This window comes from Lathamus discolor, chromosome 6 (genome assembly GCF_037157495.1).
Source record: "Lathamus discolor isolate bLatDis1 chromosome 6, bLatDis1.hap1, whole genome shotgun sequence".
NCBI lineage: Eukaryota > Metazoa > Chordata > Aves > Psittaciformes > Psittacidae > Lathamus > Lathamus discolor.
Window position 1 is genome coordinate 70,538,152 of NC_088889.1, and position 18,984 is coordinate 70,557,135.

Here is an 18,984-nt window from a genome sequence, read left to right on the forward strand (position 1 = left end):
GACTTGGTAATTATCTTGCATTGGGATCTAGAGCGTTAAAGTTCAAATATAACGGTTGTAAGACAACATGGAAATCTTAAAGAGAAATATCTAAAGCTAAACAAGAAACTGCTTATATTTTTCAAGAGAAGTCCAATTAAAGAACACAAAAAAAAAAAAAAAAAAGAAAAACTGTGGACATTCTTTCTACATCATCAGGGTAAAAGAAGGGCATAATCCTAAATTAAAAAGGGAATGTTCTTTGCAGGATCGCTTGATCTACCCTAGGAGTTGGGGCACAAGTTTGTCTTTTGGTGGTGGTGTTTTATTAACTGAAAGCTGAAACACAGAGCCTTAAACAAACTAATAGAGCATTCACTTGTGGCTAAATTGCTACATATGCTGAGTCAGTAGAGAGTATGGAGATCAATTTAGCAGTGCTTTGTAATGCTATGTTGCCCAACTCTGTTCTTGTTTCCTTTGACTGCCATCAGAAGCACCGATATTTTCCAGAAGAGACAGCAAACAAATGGAGACAAAGAGTTAAGACAGTCATGGCTGGGGTGAAATTGGTTCTTTTTATTCAAACTTATGAAGAAACTCAAATTATGAGTAATTATGGAAGACACAAATCAATTTGGTTTTGGCTGTTAAACCTTGTTTAATATTCACATTCAGTTCTTGGTTTCTTCCCCTCCCTCCCCTTGTTTCTTCAGCACTCTTTGGAACACTGTTTCTATGCACTGGGAATGGCACTGCATGGCTAATCTTAGATTTACATCCTGGACTGACATTACATTTTGCAGTGGAGCATGGGCCGTGTGTTGGAAGAGTTGTTTGCACTTTCCTGAGATAATGTGCATGTAATAAAAGTTGGAGTAACATTTTGATGTTCGTTGTAATGTGTGCATCAGCTTCCTGATGTTCCTTTCACTGCTTATTTTCTGGTGTTTAGAAGCAATTCCTGGCATCAAAGTTTATAAAAGACTCCAGATGTACTGTTGTAAATGACACTTTCGTAGCCAAATCAGGCAGGTTGACCAGATTTAGGGTATCCTATAAAGAGTTATTATGCGCGTGCATCTTAATGCTATTGGCATGGTCCATTGAATCCCATGTGGATAATCAGGTAGTTAAAAATCACTCTTCTTGAGGGAATTGCCTCTCACCAAAACAAAGTCTTCCCTGCCAACTGTGTCTTCATCTTGGAGTTATTCAGCAGCAGTTAGTCTTTGCCCAGAGAAGCTGCCCCATCCCTGGAAGTGCTCAAGGCCAGGTTGGACAGGGCTTGGAGCAACCTTTTCTAGTGGAAGGTGTCCTTGCCTGTGGCAGGGGATTGGAACAGGATGAGCTTGAAGATCCCTTCCAACCCAAACCAGTCTGGGATTCTATGATTCCGTATTTCAGCAGAACCAGTTGTGCAACTGCAAAGCTGCAAATATTAACTGGGGAGTGAGAGAGGAAGAAGGAGGATTTTTCTAGGGAAGGGAAAAGAAAATATTTAACAGTAAGAGAAACCTTACTTCATGATTTCTGACAGCCTATTTGCATGTTTCCCTCAAAAAGTATACAGAAAAATCTGGTTTATTTATACTCCTGGGGCAGGCTTTTGGCCAATTTGAACCTAGATACGGGGTAAACAATTTGCCTGCATGGAATTGTAATTGTAAACACTGTGTCTGCATCTTCTAACTGATTGTGTATTTGCCAGCCTGTTTTCCCCCTCTCTGTTTTTGTCATGTGTGCAAAATCACATTTTGTCTTCATTAAACCTACCCTTTTCCCCCCCTCATTTTAGACAGATAAAGAAAAGCTGACATGGAAGGATCGTTTTCCAGCCTATTTAACCAATTTTGTTGGCATTATCTTCATGGTAAGCATCACCCAGTAAAATCTGGAATTTTTGTTACTGACTCATTGTATAGAACAGAAGAGATGGAAACCGTGACAGACTTTTGAGACTAATGTAGTTCTGAATGGCTTTTCCTCAGAGAAAAAAATTAAGCCGTTTTATTGTTTTATAATCTAAAAATCTTTTCAAGAGTTTGAATTTACACTTTTCCGTCTCTTTCCAGTAAAGATATAAGAATAAATAAGGTAGGGAAAAATATCTCCAGGGAGACATTTATAGCAGTTTTCTAGTAGCTAAAAGGAGTCTACAAGAAAGCTGGAGAAGGACTTTTGACAAGGGCCTGTAGAGACAGGACAAGGGGCAATGGGTTTATCCTGACAGAGGGGAGATTCAAATGAGATTTTAGGCAGAAGTTCTTCCCTGTGAGGGTGCTGAGGCCCTGGCACAGGTTGCCCAGAGAAGCTGTGGCTGCCCCATCCCTGGCAGTGTTCAAGGCCAGGTTGGATGGGGCTTGGATCACCCTGTTCTAGTGGAAGGTGTCCCTGCCTTTGTCAGGGGGTTGGAATTGGGTGAGCTTTAAGGTCTCTTCCAACCCAAACTAGTCTGGGATTCTATGAAAAATGGGGTCACAGAAGCAAAAAATTGATGTTGCCAATTGCAATCCTGATTGCAAGGATCTTTAACGAATCAGTCAAATTTTTTATTATACCATATAACAAACAGCAGGATTGTAAAGACCGCACTAAACAAAAAGGTGCAAGAATGATGAGAAAAGCCTTCCTCCATTTGCTGATAAAGCATCAGCATTTAAAAAAAATTTTGAAGAAATAATAATTAAAGACATCGAACACATTGGCTGGTGCATAGAAAAGCTTAAGCCCTTTCTAAAGGTAGACTATTCCAGACTAATTCAGTAAATTTAATTTTTTTGGGATTGGGATTCTGTTTTGGGGTTAGTTTTTTGTGATTGTGTTTTCAGAGAATGGAACTGCAGTAAACCTGATAATCCCAGTTGAAGAATTTTGGATAAGAATCCCATTTTAAAATTATTCGTCTATTTAAGCAAAGAAAAGTTGAGTAAGATTTTGTACACCTTTACATTGCCAAGAAGTGTGTTGATTTATCAGATTGAATTTCAGTTTGGGATTATGACAGCATAGTGAGCCTGAGTAGGGTATTTGAAGGCTTATGTGCAGACTTAAGCTGAAATACTCCTCTCTGCTTCAACGCTGGCTTGATTTTATGATTAAGCAAAGCCAATGGATTTATGCTGTTGCTGTTAGGGCTGAAAGGAAGCCCACTAATACTTTTAATATCAGCAAGTATACGTTGCCCAAGGAAGTTGTGAGCGCTGCATCCCTGGCTTGCATTGACAGGGCTTAAAGCAACCTGGTCCCTGGTCTAGTGGAAGGTGTCCCTGCCCATGGCAGGGGGTTGGAACTGGATGAGCTTTAAGGTCCCTTCCAACCCAAACCACTCGGTGATTCTATGATTCAAAGTAGTTTACATTTAGGGCTTTTTTGGGAAAAAAGAAAAAATATCCCTTTGCATGTGATTATGTCATTCTTGTATCATTTTTTTCCATGTGATGATCAAATTTCTAGAAAAAGAGGATATTTTCCTACAGTTCATAAAAGTGACTGGGAGCCTTCATGCAGAACTGGGGGACATGGCCTAGAGACCCCACTTTTAAGGTCACCACTAAGTCCCAAGCAAAGTATTTATAGTTAAATCTTTCATAAGAGGCTATGCTGTTCTTACTTGTAGGTAGGGCTGACGTTCGCTATCGTGTTTGGAGTCATCATATATAGGATCTCAACTGCAGCAGCGCTGGCAATCAGTTCAACTCCCTCGGGCCGCTCAAGTGTTCGAGTCACTGTCACTGCCACCGCCGTCATTATCAACTTGGTTGTCATCATCATCCTGGATGAAGTATATGGCTGCATCGCGAGGTGGCTCACTCAGATTGGTAGGTTTAAATCCTCAACTGATGCTTGCTCGAGCGAGAGCACCCAAATGACAAATGATGCACCTCTAAGTGGTGAGCAAACCCAGGAAATTCAAATGTGGGGTGAAAATTCTAGCCAGCTACTTACAAATAGCAAAAGGCACATGGATTTGACTTTATTTGTCAAGGGTTTTTTTCAGCAGTGGTAATGCTAATTACAGGTGACAGCAGAAATTCCTATATCTAATATTGAGCTTCCCTCTTCTCTATCTCACGGTTGTTCTCTAAATTTTCTGCCATTTTTTAATTGGCATAAAACATGTTGTGAAAGACAAAATTATATGGTGCAAAAAACCCATACACAGTAGGAAAAAAAATTCTGAATAATTTCCAACAGGCATCAGTGACAAAACGGCCAGAAATTTTTTCAGGTAAGTTCTTGTCCATCTGCAAATGATTGTCATGGAGGTCAGCCAGATGTGGAATGAAATTGGAATTACTGTTGTAATGCATCTGAATGGTGATATCCTTAGCAGGCAGGGGGTTGGAACTAGATGATCTTAAGGTCCTTCCTAACCCAAACCATTCTATGATTCTGTGATTGACCACTCAGTGTGGCCATATTGCATTTATGTGTGTATATATATATATTGCTACAAATTATTTAGTGTGACCAGCAGATTGAAGGAGGTGATCCTGCCCCTCTACTCTGCTCTCGTGAGACCCCACTTGAAGCGTGTGCAGTTCTGGTGTTCTCAACATCAGAAGGACATGGAGAAGAGAAGCTGTGTGGAGACCTCAGAGCAACCTTCAAAATATCTGACGGGGGTCTACAAGGATGCTGAAGAGGGACTCTTCATCAGGGACTGTAGAGATAGGACAAGGGGTGATGGGTTTAAACTTAAACAGGGGAAGTTCAGGTTAGGTAAAAGGAATCAGGTCTTCCTTGTGAGGCTGGTGACGTGCTGCACAGGTTGCCCAGAGAAGCTGTGACTGCCCCAGCTCTGACAGTGTTCAAGGCCAGGCTGGATGGGGCTTGGAGCATCCTGGTCTAGTGGAAAGTGTCACTGCCTGTGGCAGGGGGTTGGAGCTCAGTGAGCTTTAAGGTCCATTCGAACTCAAACTGTTTTATGATTCTATCAAATATATACCCCTTTGTTTAAAAGACGTCTCATGTTTTCCAAACCTCACCTTTATAAGATCTTGAAATGTTCCAGGTAGGATTAATTCCTTACCATTTCTTATGCATTTCCTCCTGGTTCCAGAGGTGCCAAAAACTGACAAGAATTTTGAAGAGCGGCTGATTTTTAAGGCTTTCCTCCTGAAGTTCGTCAATGCCTACACACCCATCTTCTATGTCGCTTTCTTCAAAGGCCGGTGAGTTATGCTAAATGCTGTTCTTGGTTTCCACTCATTGCTTAGGAGACAGCTGCTGCTGAGCTAAGACCATAATCAGACAGTAAAATAAATCTGGCTTAAGCATACCTCAGTATTGACCCCAAACCTCTTCAGCCTCATGGGAGAACGGACAGACTTGGTACTCTGCAGTTTCAAATTTGTTAAAGCCATTTGTTAAGATAATCGTAGAAAAGATTCATAGAATAGTTTGGTTTGGAAGGGACCTTCAAAGCTTATCTAGTCCAACACCCCTGCAATAAACAGAGACATCTTCAACTAGAACAGGTTGCCCAGAAACACATCCAGCCTGGCCTTGAGTGTCTCCAGGGATGGTGCATCCACCACTTTGCTGGCCAACCTGTGCCAGTGTTTTACCACCCTCACTGTAAAAAATCTGTTCCTCACATCCAGCCTGAATCTCCCCTCATTTAGTTTAAAACCACCACCTCTCATGCTGTTGCAACAGTTCTGCTAAAAACTCTCTCCCCATCTTTCTTATAGGCCCCTTTTAAGAACTGAAAGGCCACAATAAGGTGTCCCTGGAGTCTTCTCTTCTTCAAGCCAATCTCGCTCAGCCTTTCCTCATAACAGAGGTGCTCCAGCCCTCTGATCATTTTTTGGCCCATCTCTGGACCCTCTCCAACAAGTCCATATTTTTCCTGTACTAATAAATCTAGGCATTCAGCTACAAACCCCCACCAGACTATTAACTGTTTTCTATTTACCATTCCTAACTTAATATCATAGCAAGTATCATCTCTGTTCTTACAACCAGCAGGAAAACATAAAGCTAAAATAAAGTATCCATGTGGCATGTTCCAGCTAATGCAACAGTAATGAGGATTACCTTAGAGGATTTCTGCCTGGAATATTGTAGGGCACAACACTTGCAGTTTTACTGAGTCGTTTACTCAGTAAACAGGACTTGTTCTTTAAAACAAAACCAAAGATAATGTCATTCACTTTTTCAGGACTAAACACTAGGTGGTCCCATTCAAAGGCATAGAGTTTGACTTTAGGAATCACATATAAAAAGTATAAAATCGATAGCAAGTTTATAATTCTAACCATTGTACCCTAGATTTGTTGGACGTCCAGGAGACTACGTCTACATTTTCCACTCTTTCCGAATGGAAGAGGTAATTTCAGTTTTCCTCTGTGATCTTGTTGGGTGTGAGCACCATCTGCTTCTGCCACAGGGATGCAGCAGATGTTCTGACTGTTGTTTCCTCTGTTCACCCTAGTGTGCTCCAGGAGGTTGCCTAATGGAGTTGTGTATCCAGCTCAGTATCATCATGTTGGGCAAGCAGCTGATCCAGAACAATTTATTTGAGATTGGCATTCCGTGAGTAGCAATTTTTGCTTGTTTCTTGTTGGGGTTTTATTAAACACATGTTTTTTAATACATGTGAAATACATGGTGTATCCACTGCCCCTTGACTTGTACTCTGCTCTTGCACAGTTTTTATGAAAATAGGTATGAAGCTCATTATGCCTACTAATGTAAAATAGCTGCAAAATGGGCACTGTGCCCCCAAGGGCATGCTAATGGAATCCTTCCCTTTTCCCCCAGAAAAATGAAGAAATTTATACGCTACATGAAGTTAAAGCGTCAGCATTCTTTAGACCATGAAGAGCACATGAAAAAAAAGCAGCGCTATGAAGTGGACTATAACCTGGAGCCTTTTGCTGGGCTTACCCCTGAGTATATGGAAATGAGTGAGTGGGATGAGAAGAAGGCATTTTAAACCACAATTATTCAGACAAACTGGGATGGAGAGCTGAGGTTTCTGAACTGCAGATGAAGTGGACAGTAGATATGAGGCATAACTTAATTATTGACATATATAGTCTTGGACTGTAGCATGTTTCAGCCAACCACTCGCTGCTTCATGGATGAATTTGGTAGCTTATTGTCACAGAACCACAGAGTGGTTTGGGTTGGAAGGGACCTTAAAGGTCATCCAGTTCCAACCCCCTGCCAACAGCTTCTGCTAGACCAGATTGCTCCAAGCCCTGTCCAACCTGGCCTTGAACACTACCAGGGATGGGGCAGCTACAGCTTCTCTGGGCAACCTGTGCTAGCGTCTCAGCACCCTCACAGGGAAGAACTTCTGCCTAAGATCTAACCTGAACATCCCCTGTTCAGATACTTTCTTTCAAGCCATGTGATATATCACTGTCAAGTTTCAAATGCAAATGATTAAATGGCATAAACTTGAGATCATCACTTTCTCATCAGTTGCACCCTGCATTGGAAATAAGTTACTTAATTCAGATTTGATAATAATTCAGATTTGATAATTTCTACTGCATATTCTCACACAGGATTGTTTCTTTTTAATGAAATCTGGACTAAACCTTAGAAAGAGAAGTGCCTGTAGGTGAGGTTGTACTTATCACATACAATTGGGATTTTTAAAATAACATGTTATGTTGAGTGAGTGATACGAAATTTAAGCACTGGATGTCAGGTCTGTGTTGCTATGCAACGCTATTTCTTTTCCCACTTTTAATCTTGGAAAGGCTGAGAACTGTTCAACATAATGCCCTTAGTGACATGGTTTAGTGGCGGTCTTGACAGTGGACTTGATGATCTTAAAGATCATTTCCAACCTAGTTGATTCTGTGATTCTATGATTCTATAATGCTGTTTGCTGCAGTATCCAGCATTCATGAAGGATCTTTCTTAAAAGAGCAACTTTATTTAGTATTTTAAGGAATGACTAGGCAAAATAGTGGTGAAGGGTCATGAAGTAAAATAACACCAAAAATTTGCATTCCTAGTAAATGCAGAGGCAAATTAGAATAGCTGATGACCTTGATGTTCAGAGTAGGGGAAACAGACTGAAATTTATGGTACAAGCTACAAGGTCATGCTGTCAGTTCCTAAAAATATGAAAAGATGCAGTTACTGAGATCAGCATTTGGAAGTAACAGAGGAAGAGAAAGGTGGAGCACTGACAGTACCAGGGTGGGTATGATATCATTGTCATGTCCTCATCAGACAAAAGCAAGTATGACCCCGGGTTGTAAGAACCAAATTATTCCCAATAAAGGCAGAGAATCAGTCATGTCCTTTTTGAAGCCTGTTAAGTTTCTATACTTCAGAAGATGAAGCTTCCAGTGGGAATAATGAGTGCTAAAAACCTGCTGGGTGGAGCATGGCACATTTATGTAGAGCTCACATAGTTGCTGCCATATTCCCACTCCTTCAGATCACTCCTGTGCCAGTCTCACTGACGGCAAATTTAGTTTAGGAATTTCTTTATCCATGATATTGAGGTGCTGGAGCAGGTCCAGAGAAGGGCAATGGAGCTGGTGAAGGGCTTGGAGCACAAGTGTGATGAGGAATGACTGAAGCAGCTGGTGGGGGTGCAGTCTGGAGGAGAGAAGGCTCAGGGGGCATCTTACTGCTCTGTACAACTACCTGAAAGGAGGATGGAGCCAGGAGGGGGCTGGTCTCTGCTCCCAAGTAACAAGTGACAGGACAAGAGGAAACGGCCTCAAGCTGTGCCAGGGGAGGTTTAGACTGAAGATTAGGAGCAATTTCTTCCCCAAGAGGGTGTTTAGGCATTGGAACAGGCTGCCCAGGGCAATGGTGGAGTCCGTGTCCCTGGAAGTGTTCACAAACTGTGCAGATGAGACCCTTAGTGCCATGGTTTAGTGGTAGCCTTGGCAGTGCTGGGGAATGGTTGGACTTGATCTTAAAAAGGTCTTATCCTGGTTGATTCTGTGATTCAGTGATTCTGTGATTCTGATTACTTTGTCTTGCCTTTTGTAAGAGGGGCAACTGGCCCTTTGGTGCCCAAATGGTACAGCAGTCAGGCAAACCCTGCCTGATGCTGAAAATGGGATTTAGTTTCACAGCATGTGTCATCTTGTTAGAATTTAATGGGATGGCACAGATAGGATGATGCAATTTGATAAATACTGAACACAGCTGATGAAATGGTTTCTTTTTCTTTCTAGTTATTCAGTTTGGGTTTGTGACTTTGTTTGTTGCATCCTTCCCGTTGGCACCTTTGTTTGCTTTGTTGAACAACATAATTGAAATCCGTCTAGATGCAAAAAAGTTTGTTACTGAGCTGAGGAGACCGGTAGCAGTCAGAGCAAAGGATATAGGTAAGTGCATATTGCTATTGTTATCCGTGTTTGTTTATTCCTGGATGGATGGCAGGATATTATTATGCTGAGTTAGTTTCATTAACAGGAAGATATTTATAGGAAAATTCAAAACATTAGACTGCACTTTAACTGTGAACTGTCATAACTTATCAAGGATTTACTTTTAAAATAGAAACACCAGCGCTTGAATATTTTATTAAGTAAACAATATTATTTTTCAAATCAAAATGATCAATACAATAGTGAAATATCTCACTTGGTTCTGCACATCAACAGTCCTTCCTGGCAATGCAGTTTTCTTGCAGAAGTAAAAATTCCTGCATTTAATAATTCTTGAGTTAGCCTGGAGAAATACCCTTGGGAATGAGAGAAGACTCAGAAGTCTGTGGGTAAATGTATCCCTTCAAACCTACACAGCATTAATGTTGGAAGGGTTAAGCTGAAAGCTGCAGTGAACTTAGGTGGGACTGGGCTCTGTAGCAGTATGGCAACAACAGGCCAGTCCTCCCCCTACTATGGGGGGTAGCAGCTATGGGTGTGTGTAAAGAGGAACCTATTTCTCCCGAGCATTGGTTACTTATGATGAAAAAGGTCATTAAAGTAATTGTTCTTGTTACAGAACCACTCAGCCAGAGCAGTGGAGTTCATGATCTGTTACCAAACTCAGTGTTTATTCTGGTGTTGTGCAAGCAGAGATTTTCCCTGGGCTCATCCTTGTGCCCTCAGATCATCCTAGAGCTGAAGAACACACTGCGTTTTAGCGTGCTGTTGCCTTTACCACATTTTTTTGGGGGTGTTTTGTGGCTGGCTCAGCTGATGCTGCATGTGAAGGCTGCTGGTGGACATGTTAGGCAGGGTGGTGGTGGTTTTAGGGTTGTGGTGGGGGTTTTGAGGTTTTTCTTTTGGTTTTGAGAGGGTGTTAATTGCAATTTACTGCAATTCAATCCCGATCTTGTGAGTGAAAGAACCCCACTTCTTTCAGAGACAATCTGAAGACAGAGACTGTGAGATGGTCACAGACAAACCAGACAAGATTTTAGGGCAGTCATCAGCAGAATCAGGAAAAATCAGAAAAGGGAGAAAGTCCCACCGGCTCAAGGCAGTGGGTAATCACTGGTAGCAAACACAGATCTATCTCTGCTTCCAATGATACTGTAATATCTTTTCCTGAAGTTCAGTTCTGTACTGTCCAGGCTGGTTTATGTCTGCTGTGCCAGGAGACCAGTTAGTTTTCAAGCAAATGATTTGGCCAGGCTGGAGGAGTCTTCCAGGGATGTCTCCCTGTGTAAAGCCTCCTACATCTTTCTTCCTCTTCAGACCCAGAATAGGAGAGTGGCTCAATAGGGCTGTAACCACAAGGATCTTGTAGCAGCCCTGTATTTCTTCATCAAGAAGCTTTTTCATGAGAAGTGGGATCTGCAGAGGGGGATGGGTCAGAGCTGGGGGACTTCATGCATCATCCTCAGGCTAAATCTGGAGGGATTGAACCTGATTCAGCATAGGGTTGGTTGGTATTACATTTTGTCTACACATAGCCCATGCTGAGGAAACCCATACCTGTGTGGTTTCCAGATGCAACCGGAAAAATCCCCTCAAGTGGCTCCACTGGAGCTTTGCTTTCTCAAAACTGAGCTAAGATCAAGAATGATGAGAAGGCATAGACACAGATTCAGGTAGATCTTTAAAGCTGGTAAATCAGTGTGTTCTGCACTACGTGTACGGAAGTTGCAGCTCCCTGTCTGTAGCTTTCTTCTCCTCAGGCATTTGAGAAGTGTGAATGAAATTTCCTGATGTTTTTCTTTTCTACCTATGCAGGCATTCCTCTGTCTTACACTTGTCTCCCTCTTCCTCAAAGAAGTTTTTAGCTTAAGACCTCCAAAAAATAGGTGCCTAAACATTGAAAAACAGAGTTGGGCTCCCTTTGCCTACAGGTTGTCAAATTAATCTCTTAGAATTTGTTCTTCTTTTAATTTAGAATATAACAGTAGTTTGGCACAGTCGTAAGTGCTCCTAACACTGTTAACTAACAAAGTAATTTATCACAGTTTAGTGACTGGAACAGCATTTACATGTTTGTCTCCTTCCTCAGGAATCTGGTATAATATCCTTAGAGGTATTGGAAAGCTTGCTGTCATCATAAATGTAAGTAATTCGGCATGAATAACATTTTAACTCAATAGGCCTGCTTTTCCATTCTGCTCTAGTAGTTTTATTTCAGTGTAAATCCCTTAAAATCAAGAGAAAATAGATTTAAATATTTTCTGAAATATTAGAACATCCCAGCCCTTAGAAAATTTTAGCTCACTTTAATAAATTAATTTACATACTTATCTAATATTCTATATGAATTGACATCCACAATGATCACCATCAGTTTCATTAGTTGAAACAAGAAAAGCTGAATGACAAGCTGAAAACATGTTTGAGATGCAGAAAAACAGGGGCTGTGTAGGGCCTTATAGCCATGTCTCCATGCGCCCTCATGGCTTTTCCACCAGACTAGAAATCCCTTCATTTTGCTCACAGGTGTCTGTTGTGCAATGGTCAAACCATTCTTTTGGTTATTTGGTAGACTGCCCTAATTTGTCTTTACCATTTCCTCTCTTTTCCTTTGGAAATAATGTCTTTTTTTTTTCTTTTCCTCCTTGTAGTCTCTCTTTGTCATTATCCAGTGTTATTTTTCCCCTCTTAGATCTATGTACTACACCTCTTTATCATAAAAGAAGTAAAACGTTTTGTACTATGTTTGTTCTGCATGTACATGAGATTAATGCCAGTGAGAATGTTTCATAAGAATGACAAATGAGAAGGGCTAAAGTTCTGAACAGCTCAGCTGAACTGGTTCTCTTGCATTTTTAGAAAGCCTTTTTAAATCACAAAATACAATGCAATTTTGGGGACCATAAATATAAAACTGGGCTCAGCCTGCTCATCCTTTTCTCTTGATGGAGTTGAAATACATACCTGATTTTGCAATGCAGTGAGAATTTAAAGACTCGCTTCACTGCTGGTTGTCTGCGGAACACAAAATTACTTGGAAATCAATCAGTTGGACCTTATACAATGCACCAGGGACAAGCTGTGGCTTATGTAGTGCCATATTTTCTCCTCTGGTGCTTGGGAGTACGGCCGCTTCATTCTCTAGGGAGTCCAAGTTGTTATCCAGGTAGGAATCTTAGTCAACATGGTGCTATTCCACCTAATCTTCTGCAACTAAAAAGAGTAAGCAATAAATCCTACCTTGTTGCAGCAGTGAATACTCCATTTTTAGGACCCTGTGGGCTGCAATCTCTCCCTTTGTTTACTAAAGCAGTGCCTGAGTTGCATGAGTTTGTTTGGACAAGACATACTTGAGGATATTATGAACTTAACCACTGCCTGAATGTTGCGCTCACTCTTTACTCTTATGGCTTAGGCATTTGTGATCTCATTCACATCCGACTTCATTCCACGCCTCGTGTACCTGTATATGTACAGTGAGAATGGCACCATGCATGGCTTCGTGAACCATACACTGTCTTCTTTTAATGTCAGCGATTTTCAAGCAGGAACAGCTCCCAATGACCCCATGGATCTTGGCTACGAGGTTCAGATATGCAGGTACTCTCTTGAATGATAACTAAGTATTTTCACAGTTGACTAAGAATGGGACAAATTTCTACATTTGTGGGGCAGGTCCCTTGTATTTTCAAGACCCTTTTAGCACCTTGGTAGCCTTTTCTATCAGATGGATCAATTGCCTTGAACACTTTCACTTACATATTAAGCAACCACAAAACCTGCCTATTTTGGGAAACAGGGCTTAGCATTGTTCAAGTCAGTGTTTGTCCATGCAATGATTTTTCTTATTATGTATTCCTTTTTTCAGGAAAAGAGATAAATTATGATAAAGAGTACAATGATGCTTTAAGGGAAGAAAATGATGTTACTCTGATGTTGTGTTGTCATACCACATGCTGTTGATATGATGTCTCTGTAACAATTCCTGATAAGATTAATAGCATCCTTTTCTGCACTGGAACTTAAGACCTATTTAAATTGTTGTTGTACAGGAAATCTGCATGCCTGTAACTATATCTACATATTCTTTTCATTTTTAAAGGAAATTATTGTCACATAGTTGGGCTTAGGAAACAATCTAGGTCAGTGCTGAAACACACACATTTTGTCTAAGCTCCCTTGCATATACATCACCTTCAAAACAAATGTTCTAACATTAAGAATTGGGGACCAAAGCCAAATAATAGAATCCCAGACTGGTTTGTGTTGGAAGGGACCTTAAAGCTCATCCAGTTCCAACCCCTTGCCACAGGGAGGGACACCTTCCACTAGAGGAGATTGCTCCAAGCCCCATACAACCTGGCCTTGAACACTGCCAGGGAATGGGGCAGCCACAGCTTCTCTGGGCAGCCACAGCTTCTCTGGGCAACCTGTGCCAACACCTCAGCACCCTCACAGGGAAGAACTTCTGCCTAAGATCTCATCTCAATCTTCCCATTTTCAGCTTAAAGCCATTCTTCCTTTTCCTGTCCCTACAGGCCCTTGTAATATAACAGTGAAAGCACTTAGGCCAGCAAAACTGAAAGGGGGATAAAGGAGGTGAAGAAGAGGAAAACAAGGAGGGAAGAGACATTCCAAGGAGGAAAAAAGAGAAAGCTGACTAGCTTTGCTTCCTTTTACTTTCTCCTGGTGATCTCAGGCACAGGATAAATAAGGTTGCAAACATATTTTTAGCACAGAACTTATGGAATAGAAGTCCAATACAAAAATGCCAGTTTTATTTGCTTTCTACTCCTAGCGTCTTTCTTTTTCCCATCTCATCATTTCTTTTATATTCCATGGATTTTTAAATAATTTTAAATCATGGAACCCTAATTGCTTCAACATAGGAATCATGCTGTGATTTAGTTTAGTGTGTTTTTCTTGGCCCCGTTTCTGACAAGTTATTGTTGATCAGCTCATAGATTTTCCATGAGCAACAGCTAAGGCAAAATACTCATCTTCTGTCTATATGGCAAACATGAGCTGATCATGAGCAAGGAGAACACTACATAGTATAACACACCCCATGGATCTGAGATCAGTATTTGTGTCTTTAAAATTAGTCTTATAAATATAGGTTGGGTTGGGTTTTACCGATCTTAAAATAAATTATCTAACTGTGTAATTTACTTTATCTTTATGCAGAATCGGTATTATTTGTACTAATCAGAGGGTATTAAGATGGAAGACCTTTAATTTGGAGTAAAGCTTGTGGGAGGCTTTCAGTTGTTAAGAGGTTAATAATGTCTCATACTGTAACAGTGAACTTGTTTTTAGAAGGTTTGATTTCCTGTTCAACCCTTTGGTATTAATTCCTTATGGTGTTAAAATTTCTGAATGACATCATTGATTTAGTGAGTCTTGTTTTGCAGATACAAAGATTACCGAGAACCCCCCTGGTCTGAAAACAAGTATGACATTTCAAAGGATTTCTGGGCTGTCCTAGCAGCAAGATTAGCATTTGTGATAGTTTTCCAGGTAGGTTGTACTGCAGGTACTTTCTATCTGAGAAAGAAAAAGAGTTATACTATTTCTTTAGCTATGTAAGGCAAGCCACCTTTGGAAATAAATTATTAGGTAAAAAAAAAATATGATTTTCTTTCTCAGCTGCCCATCCTTATTCACTCTCTTCACCCACACAGAGCCAGGTATATCCTCAGTGGAAAAAGTAATCCCCAGGGAATCCCTGAACTGGTTTGATGCAGAAGCAACAGAATAACCTTAGTGAGAAGCAAAGCACAAGGCTAATACTAATTAGGTCCCACCAATTTCTCCAGGGAAACAACAACAAATTCACTGAAGCAACATCAGTTTCATCCCAAATAATTTCTAAACCTAGCCAAGAAATTAAATGTCCAAAATTTCCGATGTTAGAGTTTTTAAATAGGGAACATTTCATTGGAATGTATTTTACCAACTTGAATCATTTTACTTCTTGCTGTTTGCTTCTGTCCTTCTGATGTGAAACTTTTAGGCCATGTATCAATGACAGTATTCTCTTGGATTTCTAAGTGATTGTGACAGTATTTGTACATAAAACAAGAGATCTGTGCCTGCCATTTTTCTCTACTTCTAGCAAGGAGCTGAGGTGAATTTGGCTTGGTATCAGGCTTGTGACATGCAGTTGAGCCTAACTCAAATACTGTCCTTCCTTTATTCTTCCTTCCTAAGTACACTGAGAATGGCCCCTTCCCCTACCGTCATCCTTTCATTTGATCTTGCTGACATGTTCTCACAATTTCATTTTCAGAACTTGGTCATGTTTATGAGTGAATTTGTTGACTGGATTATCCCAGACATTCCCAAGGACATTAGTCAGCAGATTCATAAAGAGAAGGTTCTCATGGTGGAGGTCTTCATGAGAGAAGAGCAAGGGAAGCTGCAGTTGCTAGAAACCTGGAAAGACAAGGACAAGAAAAAAGGTGAAAACTGTAACAATCACAGCCCCAGACTCTCCAGGAGCCACAGTGGGAGCTTGTCCTCCTGCCATTCATACCCTCTTGATGTCTAGAAGAGGAGGGAATTGAGTATGTCAGGGCATTCCACTGATACACGAGCCATCGCATTTGGGGCAGGACTCGATTAATGGACAATCTGGTGCATGTTGAAGGATGTGCTGCCATTTTACTCCCATCTTTGTGAGAAACATTCTTCTTACAAACATGGAGGACCACAGTCTATTTCTGATAATGTGTTTTTTTCTTTTGCACAAGCAGCAATGCAGGGAATTTTTAATAACACTATTGATGGTGGTGTGTGTTAAGAAATGCAGGTACTTAGTATGTCTTGATAGAGATATTCTCTGAGAATCTGACCTTAGCCTATTAATTAGCTAATTAAAGATAACTTTTAAGTGATAATACTAGTAATTAAAAATATTTAAAATATTTTTGAAACCCCAGGCTTGAAGGTCTATGGGATAACTCCTTAAAGTGTGTGCAAAATCAGCTTCAGAGTGTGCTCTGGTATTCCTTTTGGCAGGACAGACACCACGTAAAGCCTATCAGACTGACATGCTTTCCATGTCAGGCTTTAGCTCTGCTGGCAGACATCTGAGTGTGACCCTGGAGGTGTGAAACAAGCACCAGCGTACTGCTCTCTTCAGAAACATCAGAAAAATGAACCTGGAAAAGTTCTTTCTTACCAGTGCGGGGCTGATGTGGATATTAAGTTGCCCCAGTTGTGTGTGTGCAGAACCCCAGCAGCTCCTTGCTTACTGCCAGGTAGCAGCAGCACAACCCTGGAGATCTTCCCAGCAGGTAGATCATCACATCTTCAGGTTAAATGCCCTGAATTAATGAGCACACGTAGAGCCCTGCCTAGTACTCAGACACTGGTGTTGCTGAGGAAATTCCCTTTTCCGATTAGTTTAGCACATCCCTTTCTCAGCCAGGCTTTTGTCTGTAGCCCTCTATCCTCTGCAGAAGAGGTATTCATGGCTGGTTGTTCCTGCAGACGTTCTGCTGTTGAATGGCACTTCAAGGAGGCTGTGCCAGAGGGGTAAATCCAAACCACGTCCCATTTACTGTCCTCAATGGAAGTTTTGCCTGCACCGGGGCTAAAGGACCAGACCGTCAGTTAGTCACAGGACTTTTCTTTTGTCTTAAAATACTCTATCTTTTGTACAAGGAGCTTCCTTAAAGTAGAAGTCTAAAGTCCTTACTTAAAATGCCTAGCTAAATCCCATCAATACACCTCTTTTGAAGCATAGGACATTTTAGTTTTGCTTTGTCAAATGACAAAACTGCACTTCCAAATAATATTGGTGCAATTAACCTCCTTTCTTTTATTGCTTTGTCTTGTCCATGGCACTTACATTACAAATATCAAACTGAAAAATAAAAGAAAAATGAAAGATTCCTTTAAAGTCTAACTACTGTATGGTTTGTTGCAAAACCAAACATCAAAAGATTGTTTTCAAGAGAAGTTAGTTGTTTCTTTTTTCCTTTCCTTTTTTTCTTTGCCAAACTAATTTAAAGATAAATGTTAGAACTTTAAAAAAGAAAAATGCCATATTTAGCTTTCGATCTATTTATTTGTTTTAAAGTATGTGATAAACTTGATATATTTCTATAGTCTGTCCAAAGAAGGTACCAGAAAAGTAATTATGTGGAAGAAAGAAAATGGTATTAACCAAATATTCTTGAAGATTATTTAAGATATTGATCCAACCAAAGATTTTTATTAATAAAGGGCTTATATTTTGTTAACTCTTGTTTCTGTTATATTTTGACTTGCAGGAATGCCACTATTTTAAAAATCTGTAACTTTGATTTGTAAATTTCATAGCTTACAATTGTAGGGACAAATCCTGCCTGGTCTATTCACACAAGCATTACTTCTGGTAGTATTTACTAGATCAGGCCCACTGACTGCAACAGGACTGTGAGTGGGAATAGATCAAGCAGAATTCTGTCTGTACAGCCATGTTCTTCCTCTCATTCCTTGGAACCCAAACAATCCAGAAGACAGCCAAATGTGAACTACCTATTCAGAAGAGAAATCTTTGGGGAACCACCTCAAAGGGGATTTTATCTGTAAATACTTATCCAAAAGTATTCCCAACTTAATACTGACATTCCTGTAAATGGTAGAACTATATCCTGAACACATACTTATCAGAATTGTTCCTTATTTGCTGAAATCATGAAATAGTAACAGTTGCTTATACTTTCTTTTGTACAGTAAATTGTTTGAAATGGAATTTTGTATATATAAACCCCCTGTATTACTACTTGGAGAACTATAAAACTTTCATGGAATCATTTTTTAAGAAAAGCAAATATATATAAAATCTGGTTTAGTTCATTTGGGGGTTTTTGTTGTTTGTTTGCTTTGGTTTTTAGTTTTGGGGGTTTGTTTTTGTTTTTTTTTTCTTTGAATGCTTATTTGAAATAAATATGCAAGAGTTTCTCCTGTGGGACAGGTTCTGTTCCCAGTCCTCCTCGGGCTCTGAACATGCAACAGAGTACTGTTTGATTTGAGAAATGCAGGAATTCATGTTGTAGTTTGCTCCAAACTGGATCTATGATGCCCTTTGTGTACTTGGGAGGCAGAGGCCACAACTGAGATTTGCAGGTACCAACTACTTAATTTCCAGACATCTTCCCCACAACATCCAAGGTAAATCTTGTGTTTGGGCTGCTTTAGATCCTCACTTTGGGATGAAGTGAATCTCACCTAAACTGGGACAGCTGCTAACACTGACCTAAATACTGAATATTAGCTGATGGATTTTACCCTGGGAGCTTTAACTTGCTTCTGATTTTAGTCTTAGGCACTAAGCAGGATGTAACATGTAAGAACTTTCAGTAAGGCATTTGAAATGGGCTTGCAACGAGGAGGAATGCTCTTTGGTTCGCTCATTTAAACTGAAAAATGCATTCACTCTTAAGAATGAAATGGTAAAACTGAAGGAATGAAACTCAGGGATTCCTTCTGCTGCATCTTGATGAATTAAGCTCTGAAGAGAAGTGACTGAGGAAGCAGAAGGGTTCCACTGTGTATGTCACACCTTTATTGCCTTGTGGGACCCGTACAAGTAAAGCTGGGCTCAGAACCTGGCCTGTCCTTTCCAATTTTCTCTCCTTCTCCCATTTAATGTGGCTTCATGCCAATTCCCCCCTTTTAACCAGAA

At 40.4% G+C, this 18,984-nt stretch overlaps 1 protein-coding gene across 7 annotated transcripts in view; it reads left to right on the forward strand.

Annotated features, from left to right (window-relative positions):
* Positions 1-18,311, forward strand: part of ANO1 (anoctamin 1) — an 82,140-nt gene extending 63,829 nt beyond the window's left edge. For 5 of the 7 annotated variants that reach the window (XM_065683463.1, XM_065683460.1, XM_065683457.1 and 2 more), the window contains 12 exons: positions 474-521; positions 1,778-1,852; positions 3,599-3,800; positions 5,045-5,156; positions 6,259-6,316; positions 6,422-6,522; positions 6,751-6,896; positions 9,150-9,302; positions 11,395-11,447; positions 12,721-12,905; positions 14,720-14,825; positions 15,598-18,311. In XM_065683463.1, the coding sequence (XP_065539535.1) occupies positions 474-521; positions 1,778-1,852; positions 3,599-3,800; positions 5,045-5,156; positions 6,259-6,316; positions 6,422-6,522; positions 6,751-6,896; positions 9,150-9,302; positions 11,395-11,447; positions 12,721-12,905; positions 14,720-14,825; positions 15,598-15,858 (1,500 nt within the window). In that variant the 3' untranslated portion in view covers positions 15,859-18,311. The remainder of the gene's footprint in view (positions 1-473; positions 522-1,777; positions 1,853-3,598; positions 3,801-5,044; positions 5,157-6,258; positions 6,317-6,421; positions 6,523-6,750; positions 6,897-9,149; positions 9,303-11,394; positions 11,448-12,720; positions 12,906-14,719; positions 14,826-15,597) is intronic. The other 2 variants (XM_065683458.1, XM_065683462.1) reach the window with 1 other exon arrangement.
* The last annotated feature ends 673 nt before the right edge of the window (positions 18,312-18,984 follow it).